This window comes from Oncorhynchus mykiss, chromosome 2, assembly GCF_013265735.2.
Source record: "Oncorhynchus mykiss isolate Arlee chromosome 2, USDA_OmykA_1.1, whole genome shotgun sequence".
Lineage (NCBI taxonomy): Eukaryota > Metazoa > Chordata > Actinopteri > Salmoniformes > Salmonidae > Oncorhynchus > Oncorhynchus mykiss.
Genome location: NC_048566.1, coordinates 80,887,197 through 80,904,038, shown reverse-complemented (window position 1 = coordinate 80,904,038; position 16,842 = coordinate 80,887,197). Strand labels below are relative to the sequence as shown.

Here is a 16,842-nt window from a genome sequence, read left to right as displayed (position 1 = left end):
ACCTCTTCAAATCACATAATAATTGTCTCCAACCCTGCAGGAGAAAATATGTGTCCAGACGTTAAGTGAAGGTTGTTCAGGGGCGGGAAACAAATGGACAAGGACATTCAGACATCACTGTGCCAGTGGGTGATTGTCACAGTGGAGTACTTTGGATGTGAAAAGAACTGCTGCAGCTAACTGCTTCTCCTCAGAGCCAAATATACAGTATACTGGAACTACTTCATACCAACCAAGGTGCACCCATAAGGGATCAGACTGGATATGTGAAGTTTCCTCCTTTATTTCTGAAAGAGCTGCAAAATCTGGATCCTTACATATCAGCTGGGCTAGACAATCCCCCTCTTTCTAAAATGATCCACTGAAATTGTTGCAACCCCTATTATTAGCCTATTCAACCTCTCTTTCGTATCGTCTGAGATCCCCAAAGATTGGAAAGCTGCTGCGGTTATCCCCTTCTTCAAAGGGGGAGACACCTTAGACCCAAACTGTTATAGACCTATATCCATCCTGCCCTGCCTTTCTAAAATCTTTGAAAGCCAAGTTAATAAACAGATCACCAACCATTTCGAATCCCACCGTACCTTTTCCACTATGCAATCTGATTTCCAAGCTGGTCATGGGTGCACCTCAGCCACGCTCACGCTAAACGAGATCATAACCGCCATCGATAAAAGACAGTACTGTGCAGCCGTCTTCATCGACCTGGCCAAGGTCGGCAGACTAAACAGCCTTGGCTTCTCAAATGACTGCCTCGCCTGGTTCACCAACTACTTCTCAGATAGAGTTCAGTGTGTCAAATCGGAGGGCCTGTTGTACGGACCTCTGGCAGTCTCTATGGTGGTGCCACAGGGCTCCATTCTCCTGTCAACTCTTTTCTCTGTATATATCAATGATGTCGCTCTTGCTGCAGGTGATTCTTTGATCCACCTCTACGCAGACGACACCATTCTGTATACATCTGGCCCTTCTTTGGACACTGTGCTAACAAACCTCCAAACGAGCTTAAACTCCATAGAACACTCCTTCCGTGGCCTCCAAATGCTTTTAAATGCTAGTAAAAACAAGTGCATGCTCTTCAACTGATTGCTGCCCGCACCCTCCCGCCCGACTAGCATCACTACTCTGGACGGTTCTGACTTAGAATATGTGGACAACTACAAATACCTAGGTGTCTGGTTAGACTGTAAACTCTCCTTCCAGACTCACACTAAGCATCTCCAATCCAAAATTAAATCTAGAATCGGCTTCCTATTTCGCAACAAAGCATCCTTCACTCATGCTGCCAAACATACCCTCGTAAAACTGACTATCCTACCGATCCTTGACTTCGGTAATATAATTTACAAAATAAGTTGTAATTATTTTCGCCTCTATGGCCTATTTATTGCCTTACCTCCCTACTCTTCTACATTTGCACACACTGTACATATATTCTTTCTATTTTTATTTTATTTTGTGTTATTGACTGTACGTTTGTTTATGTGTAACTCTGTGTTGTTGTTTTTGTCGCACTGCTATGCTTTATCTTGGCCATGTCACAGTTGTAAATGAGAACTTGTAAAAAATAAAAATGTGTGCACTCTGGTTGGTACCTCTTCTTCTGCCTCTCCTCTCACCATTGATAGGATAGAAAGTAAGAAGGATTAAGGCCAAGCCCAGAGACAGATAGTCTGGTGGGTGGATGAAAAACTACAAGGCTGTGGACAACAGCAACTGGTACCCCTAGCATCTCTCCTCTCTAATCTCCAATAAACAATAGTGACTGTACTGTAATGGAGGACAGGAGAGAAACACAGAGAGGACAAACATTCTGACGATGGAGCACAAAATAATGACCTGCTTGGGCAAGAGCCTTGCTCCAGCCTGCCTTAAAACCCTTCCAACAATACCTGACAGTCGTACCAAGTCGCAGTACAAAGCATCTACCCGGAACAACTCCTTAATGGATGTGAATTCAAAACCCAGCCTTGAATGTCACCGATACAAATGAGCCCGCCTTGGCAATGGAAGAGGACGTAAGTTTCCAACTAAAGTCTCCTGTTCCTTTTTCTGCCCATGAATATAGTCATATGAATATATGAATATAATCTCAATGTCGGGAGGCGGAGAGCATTACTCAGCTTCTGGCCGCGCGCCTCTATGGGGAATTACTGAACTCATCTGCTTTCATTTTTCCTCAGGTCACTCCAAACACACAGCGCTCAGCGCTATTGACAGAGACACACACTTCTCATTTCTTGGTCATAAATTGATTCCGTCCTGGATAATCGCCTTGAGAGCACCAGCCAAACATGGTGTGTATTGTACTGTGTTTGTACTGTGTGTGCATTTGTTTTTTTAGTTACAATGTGTATGTGTGCATGTGTGTGTTCTGAAGTTCTGTGCAGCAGCAGTAACAGTAGCTGCAGCAGCAGTGGAGCTGGTTAGAAGAAGCAGAACCAACCAAGGAGTAGTCTTGCATTCCCTTGTAATCAGGATTGAGTGGTGACTGGCTCAAACAGACAAGTGGGCAGGGGTAGGCTTAGGCAGAGCTAGTACCACTCCAGGCAAACATGGAAACAAGGTCCCTGGTTAAAGTGAAAGCACTTGGCCTTGACTATACAAACCAAGGAGACGGGAGGGAATCGCTTCAATATGTACAGTATATACAGTACACACACACACACACACACACACACACACACACACACACACACACACACACACACACACACACACACACACACACACACACACACACACACACACACACACACACACACACACACACACACACACACACACACACGTCTGGGAAGGCTCTCTAGTGGGAGTTAAAGAGGGAGGGAATCGCTTCAATATGTACAGTAGAAAGGCAGCTTAAAGAGAAGAAGATAGGGGTCTGTGTTCAAGGGAAAACATTTGGTGATATGACATGCAAAGCCATTGTTTTGATTTCACAGGGGGAAATGCAGTGAATCTCTACAGTAGAGGCAGAGGCAGCTCAAAGACAGTCTGGGGAAGTTTAAACCATGTCCTGCTTTGGAGAGAATTCAGTTCAAGATCCTGTTAAGCATTGAAACAAAATAAATGAGGAAAACCAACCCAAAAAAACTAAAGAAGACTGGAATTCATCCCAGAAACAAAGGGGGAGAATTGAGGCAAATCCTGCTGTTTGTTTCAGAGGCGGAAGGAATGCAGCAGTGTCCCATCTGATCCAGGGGAATGGAACCACAGCAGAAGACAGCCACACGCTGGGGTTAGGGCGAGTGAGGTGAGAGGGGCTGAGGAGAAGGTGCTTAAGGAATTTAGAAGCTGCCCTTTTACTTTTGGACCAGTGTTTTTTTAAATTCAAACCCCAAAAGCCTGGAGACAGACTTGCTGGTATCAGCCAGGGGCAAATAAACAACTACTGCACTAGCTACAAACAATCTGCCAAAATGGCTCAGGCTCTGGGGTGGTGAGGGGGAGCTGGAGGATGGGGAGAGGAACTTCTTAATGTTGTTACTGCAGCATGGCTGATCCACCGAAACAAGTACAAAACGCTTTTTCAAATTGGGAGCAGTCCAAAAAATGCCTACACAACTGCCACTAATCTGGTTTTGGGGAAATAAATAATGAGTCAACAACATGCATAAGAACCTCGAGGACAGAGTCTCTGAGGCTGGGCTGTAAGAAGCACTGTTACAGGGCATATTGGTATTTCATCTGATTCAGTCACCAGTCAACAATCTCCTGACAAACCATTAATGGATGACACTGTGTCAGAGAAGCAGTGCTGTTTATAAATGAGGGCAGACATACTGAAAAGCAAGGTCTTGCTTGAGGGCCTTTACTTAAAGAGACAGCATTACCCAACCAAGTGAACCTGCAAAATTTGCTTGAACAAATCTACCAAACTTTGTCAGAGCCCATTTTGCTGTATGAATGTATGTATGTATAATCCAGTTAAGGTGTGGGGCAGAGCAGGATATCACATGACCTGTTCTCGTTGCGCTGTGTGTAGCGTGGCTGGGGGTCAGAGTCTCCATCGTTGACATCATAGCTGGCCTCAGGGTCCTGGGAACAGAGATGGAAACAGGTGTTAGAGACTGTGGATATGGCTGAATTACATCCTTTCATGATATGGGTGGTAAAGGCCGCAGGTAGCCTAGCGGTTAAGAGTGTTGAGCCAGTAACCTAAAGGCCACTGGTTCAAATCCCTGAGCCGACTAGGTGTAAAATCTGTTGATGTGCCCTTGAGCAAGGCACTTAGTCCTAATAGCTCATGTAAGTCACTCTGGATCAGAGTGTCTGCTAAATTATAAGGATATGGTGAGAGTGACAACCTTCAGAATGCATCTCAACAGCCTTATTGAGAGTCTCTTTTCCTCCAGCTGTTGCGGCACTTTAAAGCAATTCCTGGAAAGTAATTTGAGGCTGAAGTAGGCATCCTCACATTGCGTTCACCTAGCTGTGTGTCTCAGAGAATGCAGATGAATCTGCACTATCTCATCTGCGCTATGTGAAAACACAGGCAAGGTGAAAGCAATGTGGAGCTGGGAAGAAAGCTACTTCTTCTTCCATCCATCCAGACAGAGCATGTTGTGTTTGTATGTACTCACATAGTTGGTGGCCAGGTCTGGGTGGTCTTTCTCTATACCGTCATCCAGGATGGTGACCACAACTCCTCTCCCAGTGTAACCCTGGGACCACGCTCCCTTGGCATTCAGGTCTGCTTGGCTGGGGTTGGACTGGCAGGGAGACAGAAGAACAAGCTTTAATGTTATATTGTTATAGCATTATTGTTATAGCATTATAGTATCATTATAGTATCATTATAGTATCATTATAGTATCATATAGTTTCACGTGGTTTAGCCCTGATGAAGGCCAATATGGTGCTGAAACACATAGGGCATCTGTTGTTTTTTGTGTGTGAAAATGCCAATACAATTTACAGATTTTTTTAAAGAGTATACTTGGAGTGCCTTTGGACAATCTTCCTTTATTTCTCAGTTATTTTTACAGTCACAACAATATCACAAAGCACATCCCTCTGTAAACTTCCCCAAAAATGAGAGAATGCTTAAGGACATTTGTATGACTCACATTTGACACACGCAAGCCACATAACTCAGACAAGTAGAGCAACCATTTAAAAATGTGAGCATCAGCAAAAATACACGTGAAAAGAGACCAGGGTGGCTCAGATGAAAGATGAATAGCCCTGCTAATGTAACACTGGGGGGCTGTGTTAGATGTTTGACTGTGTTCATACCCTGTTGAAACCCCCTACCCTCCACACACAACCACAACACACAACCACAACCACAAACACGCATGCACGCACACACATATAGACAGGCAAAGTCACACACAGTGTGTCACTGGGAAGTCTCTTTAGCGGGGCTAACCCGCAGAGCATGGGGGGCTAACTATAATTTCCCTGTCAGAGGAAGCAAGCCTGCAGCTGGAAATATGAATAAGTGAGAACCTGGTGAGAGCATTCGCCTTGCTCACAGGGGAAATTATAAAGCAGAGCTCCACACTAACCAGCAGGGAGAGAGGGAAAAGAGCAGAGAAATGTGGGAAGAGGGTGAGAGAGAAAAAGGTGAAGGAAGTGACAGAGAAAGAGTGAAATGTAGAGGTAGATAGAATGAGGAAAAAAGAAGGATAGGGAGAGAGAGAGAAAAAGAGTGAAAAAGGTAGAGTGAGAAAATGTGATTCCCCTAGAGCTCCAGGCCACCTACACCTCCACTTCCACTTCCACCACCCCCTGCTCCCTGCTGATCTCTCCCTACAGGGCAGGCCTCCTGCTGGGCCACGGCAGAACAGCATCAGGGCCTTTAGTGAGGGAGCTTAATATCCCTGGCCCTAGGGCAGCCACTGTGCTGCTTACACAGACACGATTCCTATACACATGGGGCAGAATTACCATGGGACTACACAGAGGAAGGCAGTTAGCTACTCTTTTTCTAATCATATAGGGATACAGTATAATGTAGCCTTATTTATACAGACTACGGGGAAGCAAATCTGGAAAATATATAGAGTACCAGTCAAAAGTTTGGACACTCATTCAAGGGTTTTTCTTTATTTTTTACTATTTTCTACATTGTAGAATAATAGTGAAGACATCAAAACGATGAAATAACACATATGGAATCATGTAGTAACCAAAAAAGTGTTAAACAAATCAAAATAGATTTTAGATTCTTCAAAGTAGCCACCCTTTGCCTTAATGACAGCTTTGCACACTCTTGGCATTCTCTCAACCAGCTTCACCTGGAATGCTTTTCCAACAGTCTTGAAGGAGTTCCCACATATGCTGAGCACATGTTGGATGCTTTTCCTTCACTCATCCAAATCCATTTCAATTGGGTTGAGGTCTGGTAATTGTGAAGGACAGGTCATCTGATGCATCTGCAGTCTGGAGGTGTGTTGAGTCATTGTTCTGTAGAAAAACAAAAGATAGTCCCACTAAGCCCAACCAGGTGGGATGGCGTATCACTGCAGAATGCTGTGGTAGATGTGCTGGTTAAGTGTGCCTTGAATTCTAAATAAATCAATGACAGTGTCACCAGCAAAGCACCCCCACACCATCACACTTCCTCCTCCATGCTTCACGGTGGGAACTACACATACAGAGATAATCTGTTCACCTACTCTGCGTCTCACAAAGAAACACTGGGTGGAACCAAACATCTCAAATTTGGACTCATCAGACCAAAGGACAGATTTCCACCGGTCTAATGTCCATTACTTGTGTTTCTTATTCTTACTGGTGTCCTTTAGTAGAAGTTTCTTAGCAGAAATTCAACCACGAAGGCCTGATTCACACAGTCTCATTTGGGCTGCAATTTCTGAGGCTGGTAACTCTGATGAACTTATCCACTGCAGCAGAGGTAACTCTGGGTCTTCCTTTCCTTTCATGTGGCGGTCCTCATGAGAGCCAGTTTCATCATAGCGCTTGGTGGTTTTTGTGACTGCACTTGAAGAAACCTTCCAAGTCCTTGACACTTTCAGGATTGACTGACCTTCAAAGTAATGATGGACTGTCGTTTCTCTTTGCTTATTTGAACTGTTGTTGCCATAATACGTACTTGGTATTTTACCAAATAGGGCTATCTTCTATATAACACCCCTACCTTGTCACAACACAACTGATTAATTGAAACCTGTTAATTGAAATGCATTCCAGGTCACCTCATGAAGCTGTTTGAGAGAATGCCAAGAGGGTGCAAAGTTGCTATTTTGAAGAAACTCAAATATAAAATATATTTTGATTTGTTTAACACGTTTTTGGTTACTACATGATTCCATATGTGTTATTTAATACTTTTGATGTCTTCATTATTATTCTACAATGTAGAAAATAGTAAAAATGTAAAAAGCCCTGGAATGTGCAGGTGTGTCCACACTTTTGACTGGTACTGTATATATATATTTTTTTGGTGTTGTTGTATTTTCCCCCTTTTTCTCCCCAATTTCAATCTTGTCTCATCACTGCAACTCCCCAATGGGCTCAGGAGGCAAAGGTCGAGTCATGCGTCCTCCGAAACATGACATGTCAAACCACGCTTTTTAACACCCACCCCCTTAACCAGCCAGCCACACCAATGTGTCGGAGGAAACACCATTCAACTGACGACCGGGGTCAGCCTGCAGGCGCGCTACAAGGAGTCGCTGGAGCGCAATGAGCCAAGCAAAGCCCCGCCGGTCAAACCCTCCCCTAACCTGTGCACCGCCCAATGGGACTCCCTATCACGGCCAGTTGTGATACATCCTGGGATCGAACCCAGGTCTGTCGTGATACCACTACACTGCGATGCAGTGCTTCAGACCGCTGCACCACTCGGGAGGCCCTGGAAACTATTTTCAATCATTAGTTTAACAGTCTATGGCAGAACCTACTACGTGCAAACTCTGTTTTGTCAGACAGGAAAAATAAAAGCTTTGGATACACTGTCCAAAAGGCTTGTATGCAATATCACCCTATAACATCTGCATTCATCCCAATTCAAACCATGCAAACCTCATTACAGACAAGCCACCAGTGTTTGGCTTCAGAGGGACTGTTGAAGAGCCTCAAACACACAGCAGAACAGGCTTAGAGCCCTCAGCCGATTAGAGCAGTAATGCTGAATGACAGAGGTGGTTTCACAGCCTTCCATTCACAGGTGATTTGTGTCTGGCCCTGTCAATGCTGCTATTAATCCATTTCCACCATCATATGGTGCAGATTGCAGAGAGAGAGGAGGAGGATTAGGAGAAATCAAAACATCCCTGAGCCTATGAGAGGAAGAGAGAAGGAGGGATGGACACAGTCTCCTTCTGAAAGCAACAGTCCTACAGGTGTCATAATTTTTAATTTGCTATGATCTGGATCCTTTCAAAAAGAAGACACACTGAGGAGCATCTTGATGAATGACACCTGATTGATAACAGATAGAGAACGACCGATTATCGGCCAAGCCGATATACCGAGCCGGTGTTGGCATTTTATAGTCCCTCTACATAGCAAAGCTGCTGCTATTCCCGCTGCCACTCACCACCGAGCCACGAGCCCTGCACAATGCCGAGGAATGTCTAGCTGGGATAATCAGCAGCAGCAGCAAGCTAGCTCATACTCCAACAGAAAGGTGCAGTATTGACAAATGGATGATTCGACACAGTGACCAAAATAAAACTCTTGTTGCAAATATTAGTTTAGTTAATTCACTAATAATAAGGCTTGTGTTGACGTGCCCGGACATGCATGCCATATGCAAGCTAGTTAAGAAGATAGTAATCTTTGCCAACAGGTCACATGGCTAACTAACCCTTTCCTCTGTGGTGTTAGCTAGCTAGCTATATTAGCTACTATGCTAGCTAGCTGGCTAGATAAACATTGTGCTAATATATCATATAGGAGTGAATAGCCAATATAGCTAGCTAACGTTAGCTGGTTATCATTTTGACCATGCACCATTTTTGGAAACGAGCCATCTGACGGTGTAATGTTAGCTATTTACTGGTGTGCTGATCTGACCAGCAATCATATCCGTAAATTGACAGTTGATAGTCGGATTAAATGATTGTCGTAATAGGGAAAGAAGGAAGTGTTTCAAAATGCCTAAATAAAGGTTGGCAATAGGTTTAGCTACAGTGCCTTGCGAAAGTATTCGGCCCCCTTGAACTTTGCGACCTTTTTCCACATTTCAGGCTTCAAACATAAAGATATAAAACTGTATTTTTTTGTTAAGAATCAACAACAAGTGGGACACAATCATGAAGTGGAACGACATTTATTGGATATCTCAAACTTTTTTAACAAATCAAAAACTGAAAAATTGGGCGTGCAAAATTATTCAGCCCCCTTAAGTTAATACTTTGTAGCGACACCTTTTGCTGCGATTACAGCTGTAAGTCGCTTGGGGTATGTCTCTATCAGTTTTGCACATCGAGAGACTGACATTTTTTCCCATTCCTCCTTGCAAAACAGCTCGAGCTCAGTGAGGTTGGATGGAGAGCATTTGTGAACAGCAGTTTTCAGTTCTTTCCACAGATTCTCGATTGGATTCAGGTCTGGACTTTGACTTGGCCATTCTAACACCTGGATATGTTTATTTTTGAACCATTCCATTGTAGATTTTGCTTTATGTTTTGGATCATTGTCTTGTTGGAAGACAAATCTCCGTCCCAGTCTCAGGTCTTTTGCAGACTCCATCAGGTTTTCTTCCAGAATAGTCCTGTATTTGGCTCCATCCATCTTCCCATCAATTTTAACCATCTTCCCTGTCCCTGCTGAAGAAAAGCAGGCCCAAACCATGATGCTGCCACCACCATGTTTGACAGTGGGGATGGTGTGTTGCTTTTACGCCAAACATAACGTTTTGCATTGTTGCCAAAAAGTTCAATTTTGGTTTCATCTGACCAGAGCACCTTCTTCCACATGTTTGGTGTGTCTCCCAGGTGGCTTGTGGCAAACTTTAAACGACACTTTTTATGGATATCTTTAAGAAATGGCTTTCTTCTTGCCACTCTTCCATAAAGGCCAGATTTGTGCAATATACGACTGATTGTTGTCCTATGGACAGAGTCTCCCACCTCAGCTGTAGATCTCTGCAGTTCATCCAGAGTGATCATGGGCCTCTTGGCTGCATCTCTGATCAGTCTTCTCCTTGTATGAGCTGAAAGTTTAGAGGGACGGCCAGGTCTTGGTAGATTTGCAGTGGTCTGATACTCCTTCCATTTCAATATTATCGCTTGCACAGTGCTCCTTGGGATGTTTAAAGCTTGGGAAATCTTTTTGTATCCAAATCCGGCTTTAAACTTCTTCACAGCAGTATCTCGGACCTGCCTGGTGTGTTCCTTGTTCTTCATGATGCTCTCTGCGCTTTTAACGGACCTCTGAGACTATCACAGTGCAGGTGCATTTATACGGAGACTTGATTACACACAGGTGGATTGTATTTATCATCATTAGTCATTTAGGTCAACATTGGATCATTCAGAGATCCTCACTGAACTTCTGGAGAGAGTTTGCTGCACTGAAAGTAAAGGGGCTGAATAATTTTGCACGTCCAATTTTTCAGTTTTTGATTTGTTAAAAAAGTTTGAAATATCCAATAAATGCCGTTCCACTTCATGATTGTGTCCCACTTGTTGTTGATTCTTCACAAAAAAATACAGTTTTATATCTTTATGTTTGAAGCCTGAAATGTGGCAAAAGGTCGCAAAGTTCAAGGGGGCCGAATACTTTCGCAAGGCACTGTACCTAGGAATCTTCAAACCTACAAAGCTGTATAAAGCAGCGTGTGCGTTTTCACTTCTCAAACTATGGGCAGGTTTGAAACATTCAGACAGAACGTGCATCGTTGTTCGACATTTTTTTCTACAGTTGTTCTCCTTAGAAATTATGCACATTTAGGATCGGTAGCAAATTTCATTGCCATTGAGCTAATTCTCAAATTAGCAGTAAACAGCACCAAGTGATATGAGCGATGGAGAGAGACGTGAGGAGATGTGAAAGGGAGCAGAGTAGAAGTAGTTACATACGCCCATTTCTTGACAGATAGCTGAATAAGCCTATTGAGTTGTTTCAAATCTTCTTCCTGGCAGCTGAGTTATTTAGAGATGCGTACTGACAGCTATAAAAAAAACACTTTTCCCGATCACGGAAAATGACTACAATTACTAGTTTCATAAGAATCCGTGATCACGGCCTCCTTGACCCCAAGAAATCGGTATCGGCCCTAAAAAATCCATGTCATTCTATAATAACAGTCTCAACTTCGGCAAACTGTCCTTCCAGCGCTACATGCAGACAATGTATTATTTCCATGTATTCGTTGCCATCATGTATTCACTACACATGGGAAATGAACTTGGGCCTTGACAGTTGAAGTAAACAAAGTGAAGAGCGCTTTAGAACATTTTGACGACATTTAGTTAAATGACAGATACCCAGATGATGAGTTTTCTCAGCAGGCAGCACATCCAGCTTTCAGATAAATGTCAACAAGAGGCTTACTGACTGGGGGAAATAAAACCTGCTCCTCACTGAAATACTCCGATTACTACATCCTGCCTTTTCTGTGTGGCAGCAGGTCACTATGTTTTAAAGGTATGAATTTTTATTTGACCTTTATTTATCTAGGCAAATTCTTATTTTCAATGACAGCCTAGGAACAGTGGGTTAACTGCCTGTTCAGGGGCAGAACGACAGATTTGTACCTTGTCTGCTCGGGGGTTTGAACTTGCAACCTTCCGGTTACTAGTCCAGAATGTGAATGTGGTAAACAGCAGTGAAGTGGCAGTGCACTTTAAAGGCAGAATCCCTATATCAACGGTCTTAAACATTTTAAATACTGGCATGTCAAAGGGGTGTTAAGAGGTTCTATTTCAAATAGTACAATGTGTTCAGCATTACTCCTGGCTTTAGTAAAGTAGAGGCTACAGTGTTCTGGGGGATCTGACTACTACTGTCACGGTACTGATGCTCATTTTGTCCACCAGTTTCGGAGGTCTATATCACCGGCTTTCTAGGCTTCACTGAAAGGGATTCATTATCATCAACCCCAGACTGTCTTGTCTGATTAAACACACCTGGTTCCCATTTCCCCCGATTAGTATGTTATATATGTGCCCTCTGTTCCCTCTGTCTTTGTCGGTTATTGTTCCCATGTCCATTGGTGGTGTGAGTACCTATAAATTGGTGCAGCTTTTATGCTGCGTGCTATATATATTGTGTATTACGGGTATCGTCCCGTGGCGTTCAAAGAGGTTTAGCCTCGCTCTTTTGGGTACAGCCCAGTGTTTTTGTATACGTGTTTGTTTTGTGTGTATTAAAAAACCCTATTGTGTATTCCTGTGCCTGTCTCCAAAATTATTTATACCAGCGTTACAACTACCTTGCTCACCAGGTACCACTGCTGGGGGAATTTGGGGTCGGATGGTTCGGTGTAGACATCCCTCTTTTTCCTCCGCCTAGACACCTGCTGTTCCGCCCACCTCACCTAAAGAGGAACACACACAAAAACACACACATTAGCACTGATAATGAATGAAATTACCATGACATGAGAAACAACTATCCACAGTCTGCCTCCTACTGTGGCTTTCAAGTGGCCACCAATGCTCCAATGGTTAGGTCCTACAGCTGCAGTAAGACTTTACAAACCACCCAGCTGGGTTACATCAGCAACATCTAAAGGGAGAGTAGGGAGACCCATCTGATTCATCTGAATCCTTAGACGTGTGTGTGTGTGTGTTTCATCTCTCTGCTCTCTGTCTCTCTTTCATAGAATGCACATCTAAAAAATGTATTGCATCAGGTATTTTTTGAAATATTTTGTGTTAAAACTAAGAAAATTATATGTGCCTCATTTGCATTAAAAACATATATTTGCATATATGAATACATTAACACAAAGGGGGGAAACAGCCATCAAATACTTCCTCTGTCTACCCTACCTGCACTCACCATTGCTGTCTAGACTGCCTCACTAATTACTGTTGTTGTCATGTTCTCCTGCATAATTCAATAAGTATGTCAATAGCAGGATACCCCCGGATTAAAAATCAATACGCTTACCTCTAGATTACACCTATATATACATACTTTACATTGTTTGTGAGATCAGACATAATACCACTATTCCGAGTGTTCATTTTCGGGAGTGGCTTTCATTACAGCGCATCTCATTTGAAAACATTTAAACTGTATTAAAGGGCCAGTGCAGTCCAAATTATTATTTTTCCTGTGTTTTGTGTTTTGTATTATACTGTACAACAGCTGATGAAACTAACACTGTTAAAGTAAAAAAAAAAACTAAAATGTAATCACTATTATATCCTGATAGTTGCTGGTTGAAAATACAATCTGCACAGGACTTTCTAATCCGCAGGTTTGCATGGGTAGGAGTTTCGGCTTGCCTGGTGTGATCACAAGCTGGTAAATTGGTTAATAGACTAATAACAAAGAGAGTTCCAAACCTCTCTGCCAATAACAGCTAGTTTTCAGTTTCCCCCTTCCCACTCAGACCACTCCCAGACAGTCCTAGCAAAATTCTAGCTTTTTTTTGCTATTTGAATGGAAAACTATTATAGTAAGGTACTGTACTTAATTGTTACCCCAAAATAGGGATGGGCATGAGTAATCAGGTACTTGAACTGATATTAAATAATGATCTTTAACCCAAGATCACTTTTTTTTTCAAATACTGTGTGGCGACAAAACGCTAGGCACTTCTCTCTCCATGTGCAGTCTCCCGCCAATTTGTGCTCCCCGCTATATATCAAAAGTATAACGAGTAGTAAATGTAGGCTACTGTTAATCACTGCCATTTCTTCATAAATCTAGAATGTTTGGTTACAGTCATGTTTAAGAATTTTTCTTAACTGACTTGACTAGCTAAATAAAAGTTACATTAAAATTTTAAAAATAATAATAATAATGTTTGGTTACAGTCATTTACAGTCACTAATCTAATGTTTTGCTTGAAGTCAATCTTGCATTCTACCAGAAAATTGGAGGCTACACCGTGAAAAGTACCTAGAAAAGTAGCTACACACCGGCAGACAGCTACAAACGCTGTCTGCTGATAGAATCCCAGTTCATGAAGTTTCTTCCCAGTTGAGAAGCGCAACTGGGCCTCCCGGGTGGCGCAGTGGTTAAGGGCGCTGTACTGCAGCGCCAGCTGTGCCATCAGAGTCCCTGGGTTCGCGCCCAGGCTCTGTCGTAACCGGCCGTGACTGGGAGGTCCGTGGGGCGACGCACAATTGGCCTAGCATTGTCCGGGTTAGGGAGGGATTTAGAAGAAAGGTCTTTGTTTTTGGCCATTTTGAGCCTGTAATCGAACCCATAAATGCTGATTCTCCAGATACTCAACTAGTCTAAAGAAGGACAGTTTTATTGCTTTTTTAATTAGCACAACAGTTTTCAGCTGTGCTAACATAATTGCAAAAGGGTTTTCAATTGATCAATTAGCCTTTTAAAATAATAAACTTGCATTAGCTAACACAATGTGCTATTGGAACACAGGAGTGATGGTTGCTGATAATGGGCCTCTGTATGCCTATATAGATATTCCATAAAAAATCTGCCGTTTCCAGCTACAATAGTCAATTACAACATTAACATGTCTACACTGTATTTCTGATCAATTTTATGTTATTTTAATGGACAAAAAATGTGCTTTTCTTTAAAAAAACAAGGAAACATTTCTAAGTGCTCCCTAACTTTGATCGGAAGTGTATATAGGGCAATTTAGCAATTAGAACTTGTTATTTGTAATGATCATGATAAATTAGGCATTGTTGCGTGATGTTAGCATATAGATAAAGGCACATTATTGTCACCTTAGCTTGCTACATAACTTCTGAGTGATAGGAAGCACCACCACCAATCAGCCTACACCACTGCACACACACCGTCATTACTATGACTAGCGTATCCTTGTCAGCAAAAAAAAAACACCTTTATTTAACCAGGTAGGCTAGTTGAGTCTAGTTGAGAACAAGTTCACATTTATAACATTTACAACTGTTACCTGGCCAAGATAAAGCAAAGCAGTGCGACACAAAAAACAACACAGAGTTACACATGGAATGAACAAACATACAGTCAATAACACAATAGAGAAAAAGTCTATATACAGTATGCGGAAAATTAGGTAAGATAAGGGAGTTAAGGCAATAGATAGGCCATAGTGGCGAAATAATTACAATATAGCAATTAAACACTAGAGTGATAGATGTGCAGATGATGAAATGTGCAAGTGGAGATACTGGGGTGCAAAGGAGCAAAAAAATACATAACAGTATGGGGATGAGGTATTTGGATAGGCTATTTACAGATAGGCTATGTACAGGTGCAGTGATCTGTGAGCTGCTCTGACAGCTGGTGCTTAAAGTTAGTCAGCTTCAGTGATTTTTTAAATTCGTTCCATTTATTGGCAGCAGAGAACTGGAAGGAAAGGCGGCCAAAGGAGGAATTGGCTTTGGGGGTGACCAGTGAAATATACCTCCTGGAGCGCGTGCTACGGGTGGGTGCTGCTATGGTGACCAGTGAGCTGAGCTAAGGCGGGGCTTTACCTAGCAAAGACTTAGATGACCTGGAGGCAGTGGGTTTGGGGACGGATATGTAGTGAGGGCCATCCAATGAGAGCATAGAGGTCGCAGTGGTGGGTAGTATATGGGGTTTTGGTGGTAAAAAAGATGGCACTGTGATAGACCGCATCCAATTTGCTGAGTAGGGTGTTGGAGGCTATTTTGTAAATGACATTGCCGAAGTCCAGGATCGGCAGGATAGTCAGTTTTACGAGGGTATGTTTGGCAGCATGAGTGAAGGATGCTTTGTTGCGAAATAGTAGGCCGATTCTAGATTTAATTTTGGATTGGAGATGTTTAATGTGAGTCTGGAAGAAGTGTGTACAGTCTGACCAGACACTTAGGTATTTGTAGTTTTGTAAGTAAGAACATTTTCTAAGTAAGAACAGTCCAGAGTAGGGATGCTGGACGGGCGGGCAGGTGCGGGCAGCGATCGGTTGAAGAGCATGCATTTAGTTTTACTGCCATTTAAGAGCAGTTGGAGGCCACGGAAGGAGAGTTGTATGGCATTGAAGCTCGTCTGGAGTTTAGTTAACACAGTGTCCAAAGAAGAGCCAGAAGTATACAGAATGGTGTCGTCTGCGTAGAGGTGGATAAGAGAATCACCAGCAACAAGAGCGACATCATTGATGTATACAGAGAAAAGAGTCAGCCCGAGATTTGAACCCTGTAGCACTCCCAACCCTGTGACCACCTGTAGAGGTCCGGACAACAGGCCGTCCGATCTGACACACTGAACTCTGTCTGAGAAGTAGTTGGTGAACCAGGCGAGGCAGTCATTTGAGAAACCAAGGATGTTGAGTCTGCCGATAAGAATGTGGTGATTGACAGAGTCGAAAGCCTTGGCCAGGTCGATGAATACAGCTGCACAGTATTATCTCTTATCGATGGCGGTTATGATATCGTTCAGCGTAGCTGAGGTGCACCCATGACCAGCTCGGAAACAAGATTGCATAGCGGAGAAGGTACGGTAGGATTCGAAACAGTCAGTGATCTCTGTTAAATTGGCTTTCGAAGACCTTAGAAAGGCAGGGTAGAATAGATATATGTATGTAGCAGTTTTGGTCTATAGTGTTTCCCCCTTTGAAGAGGGGGATGACCGCGGCAGCTTTCCAATCTTTGGGGATCTCAGACGATACAAAAGAGAGGTTGAACAGGCTAGTAATAGGGGTTGCAACAATTTTGGCGGATCATTTTAGAAAGAGAGGGTCCAGATTGTCTAGCCCTGCTAATTTGCAGGGGTCTAGATTTTGCAGCTCTTTCAGAACATCAGCTATCTGGATTT

At 43.0% G+C, this 16,842-nt stretch overlaps 1 protein-coding gene across 2 annotated transcripts in view; it reads right to left on the bottom strand.

Annotated features, from left to right (window-relative positions):
* The window catches only part of furinb (furin (paired basic amino acid cleaving enzyme) b), a 197,255-nt gene that overhangs the window by 73,275 nt on the left and 107,138 nt on the right, over positions 1-16,842 (bottom strand). The window contains exons 4-6 of one of the 2 annotated variants that reach the window (XM_021573226.2): positions 12,359-12,463; positions 4,587-4,715; positions 3,965-4,041 (exon numbers count right to left, since the gene is read on the bottom strand). In XM_021573226.2, coding sequence (XP_021428901.2) covers positions 3,965-4,041; positions 4,587-4,715; positions 12,359-12,463 — 311 coding nt within the window. The remainder of the gene's footprint in view (positions 1-3,964; positions 4,042-4,586; positions 4,716-12,358; positions 12,464-16,842) is intronic. The other variant, XM_021573234.2, reaches the window with a different exon arrangement.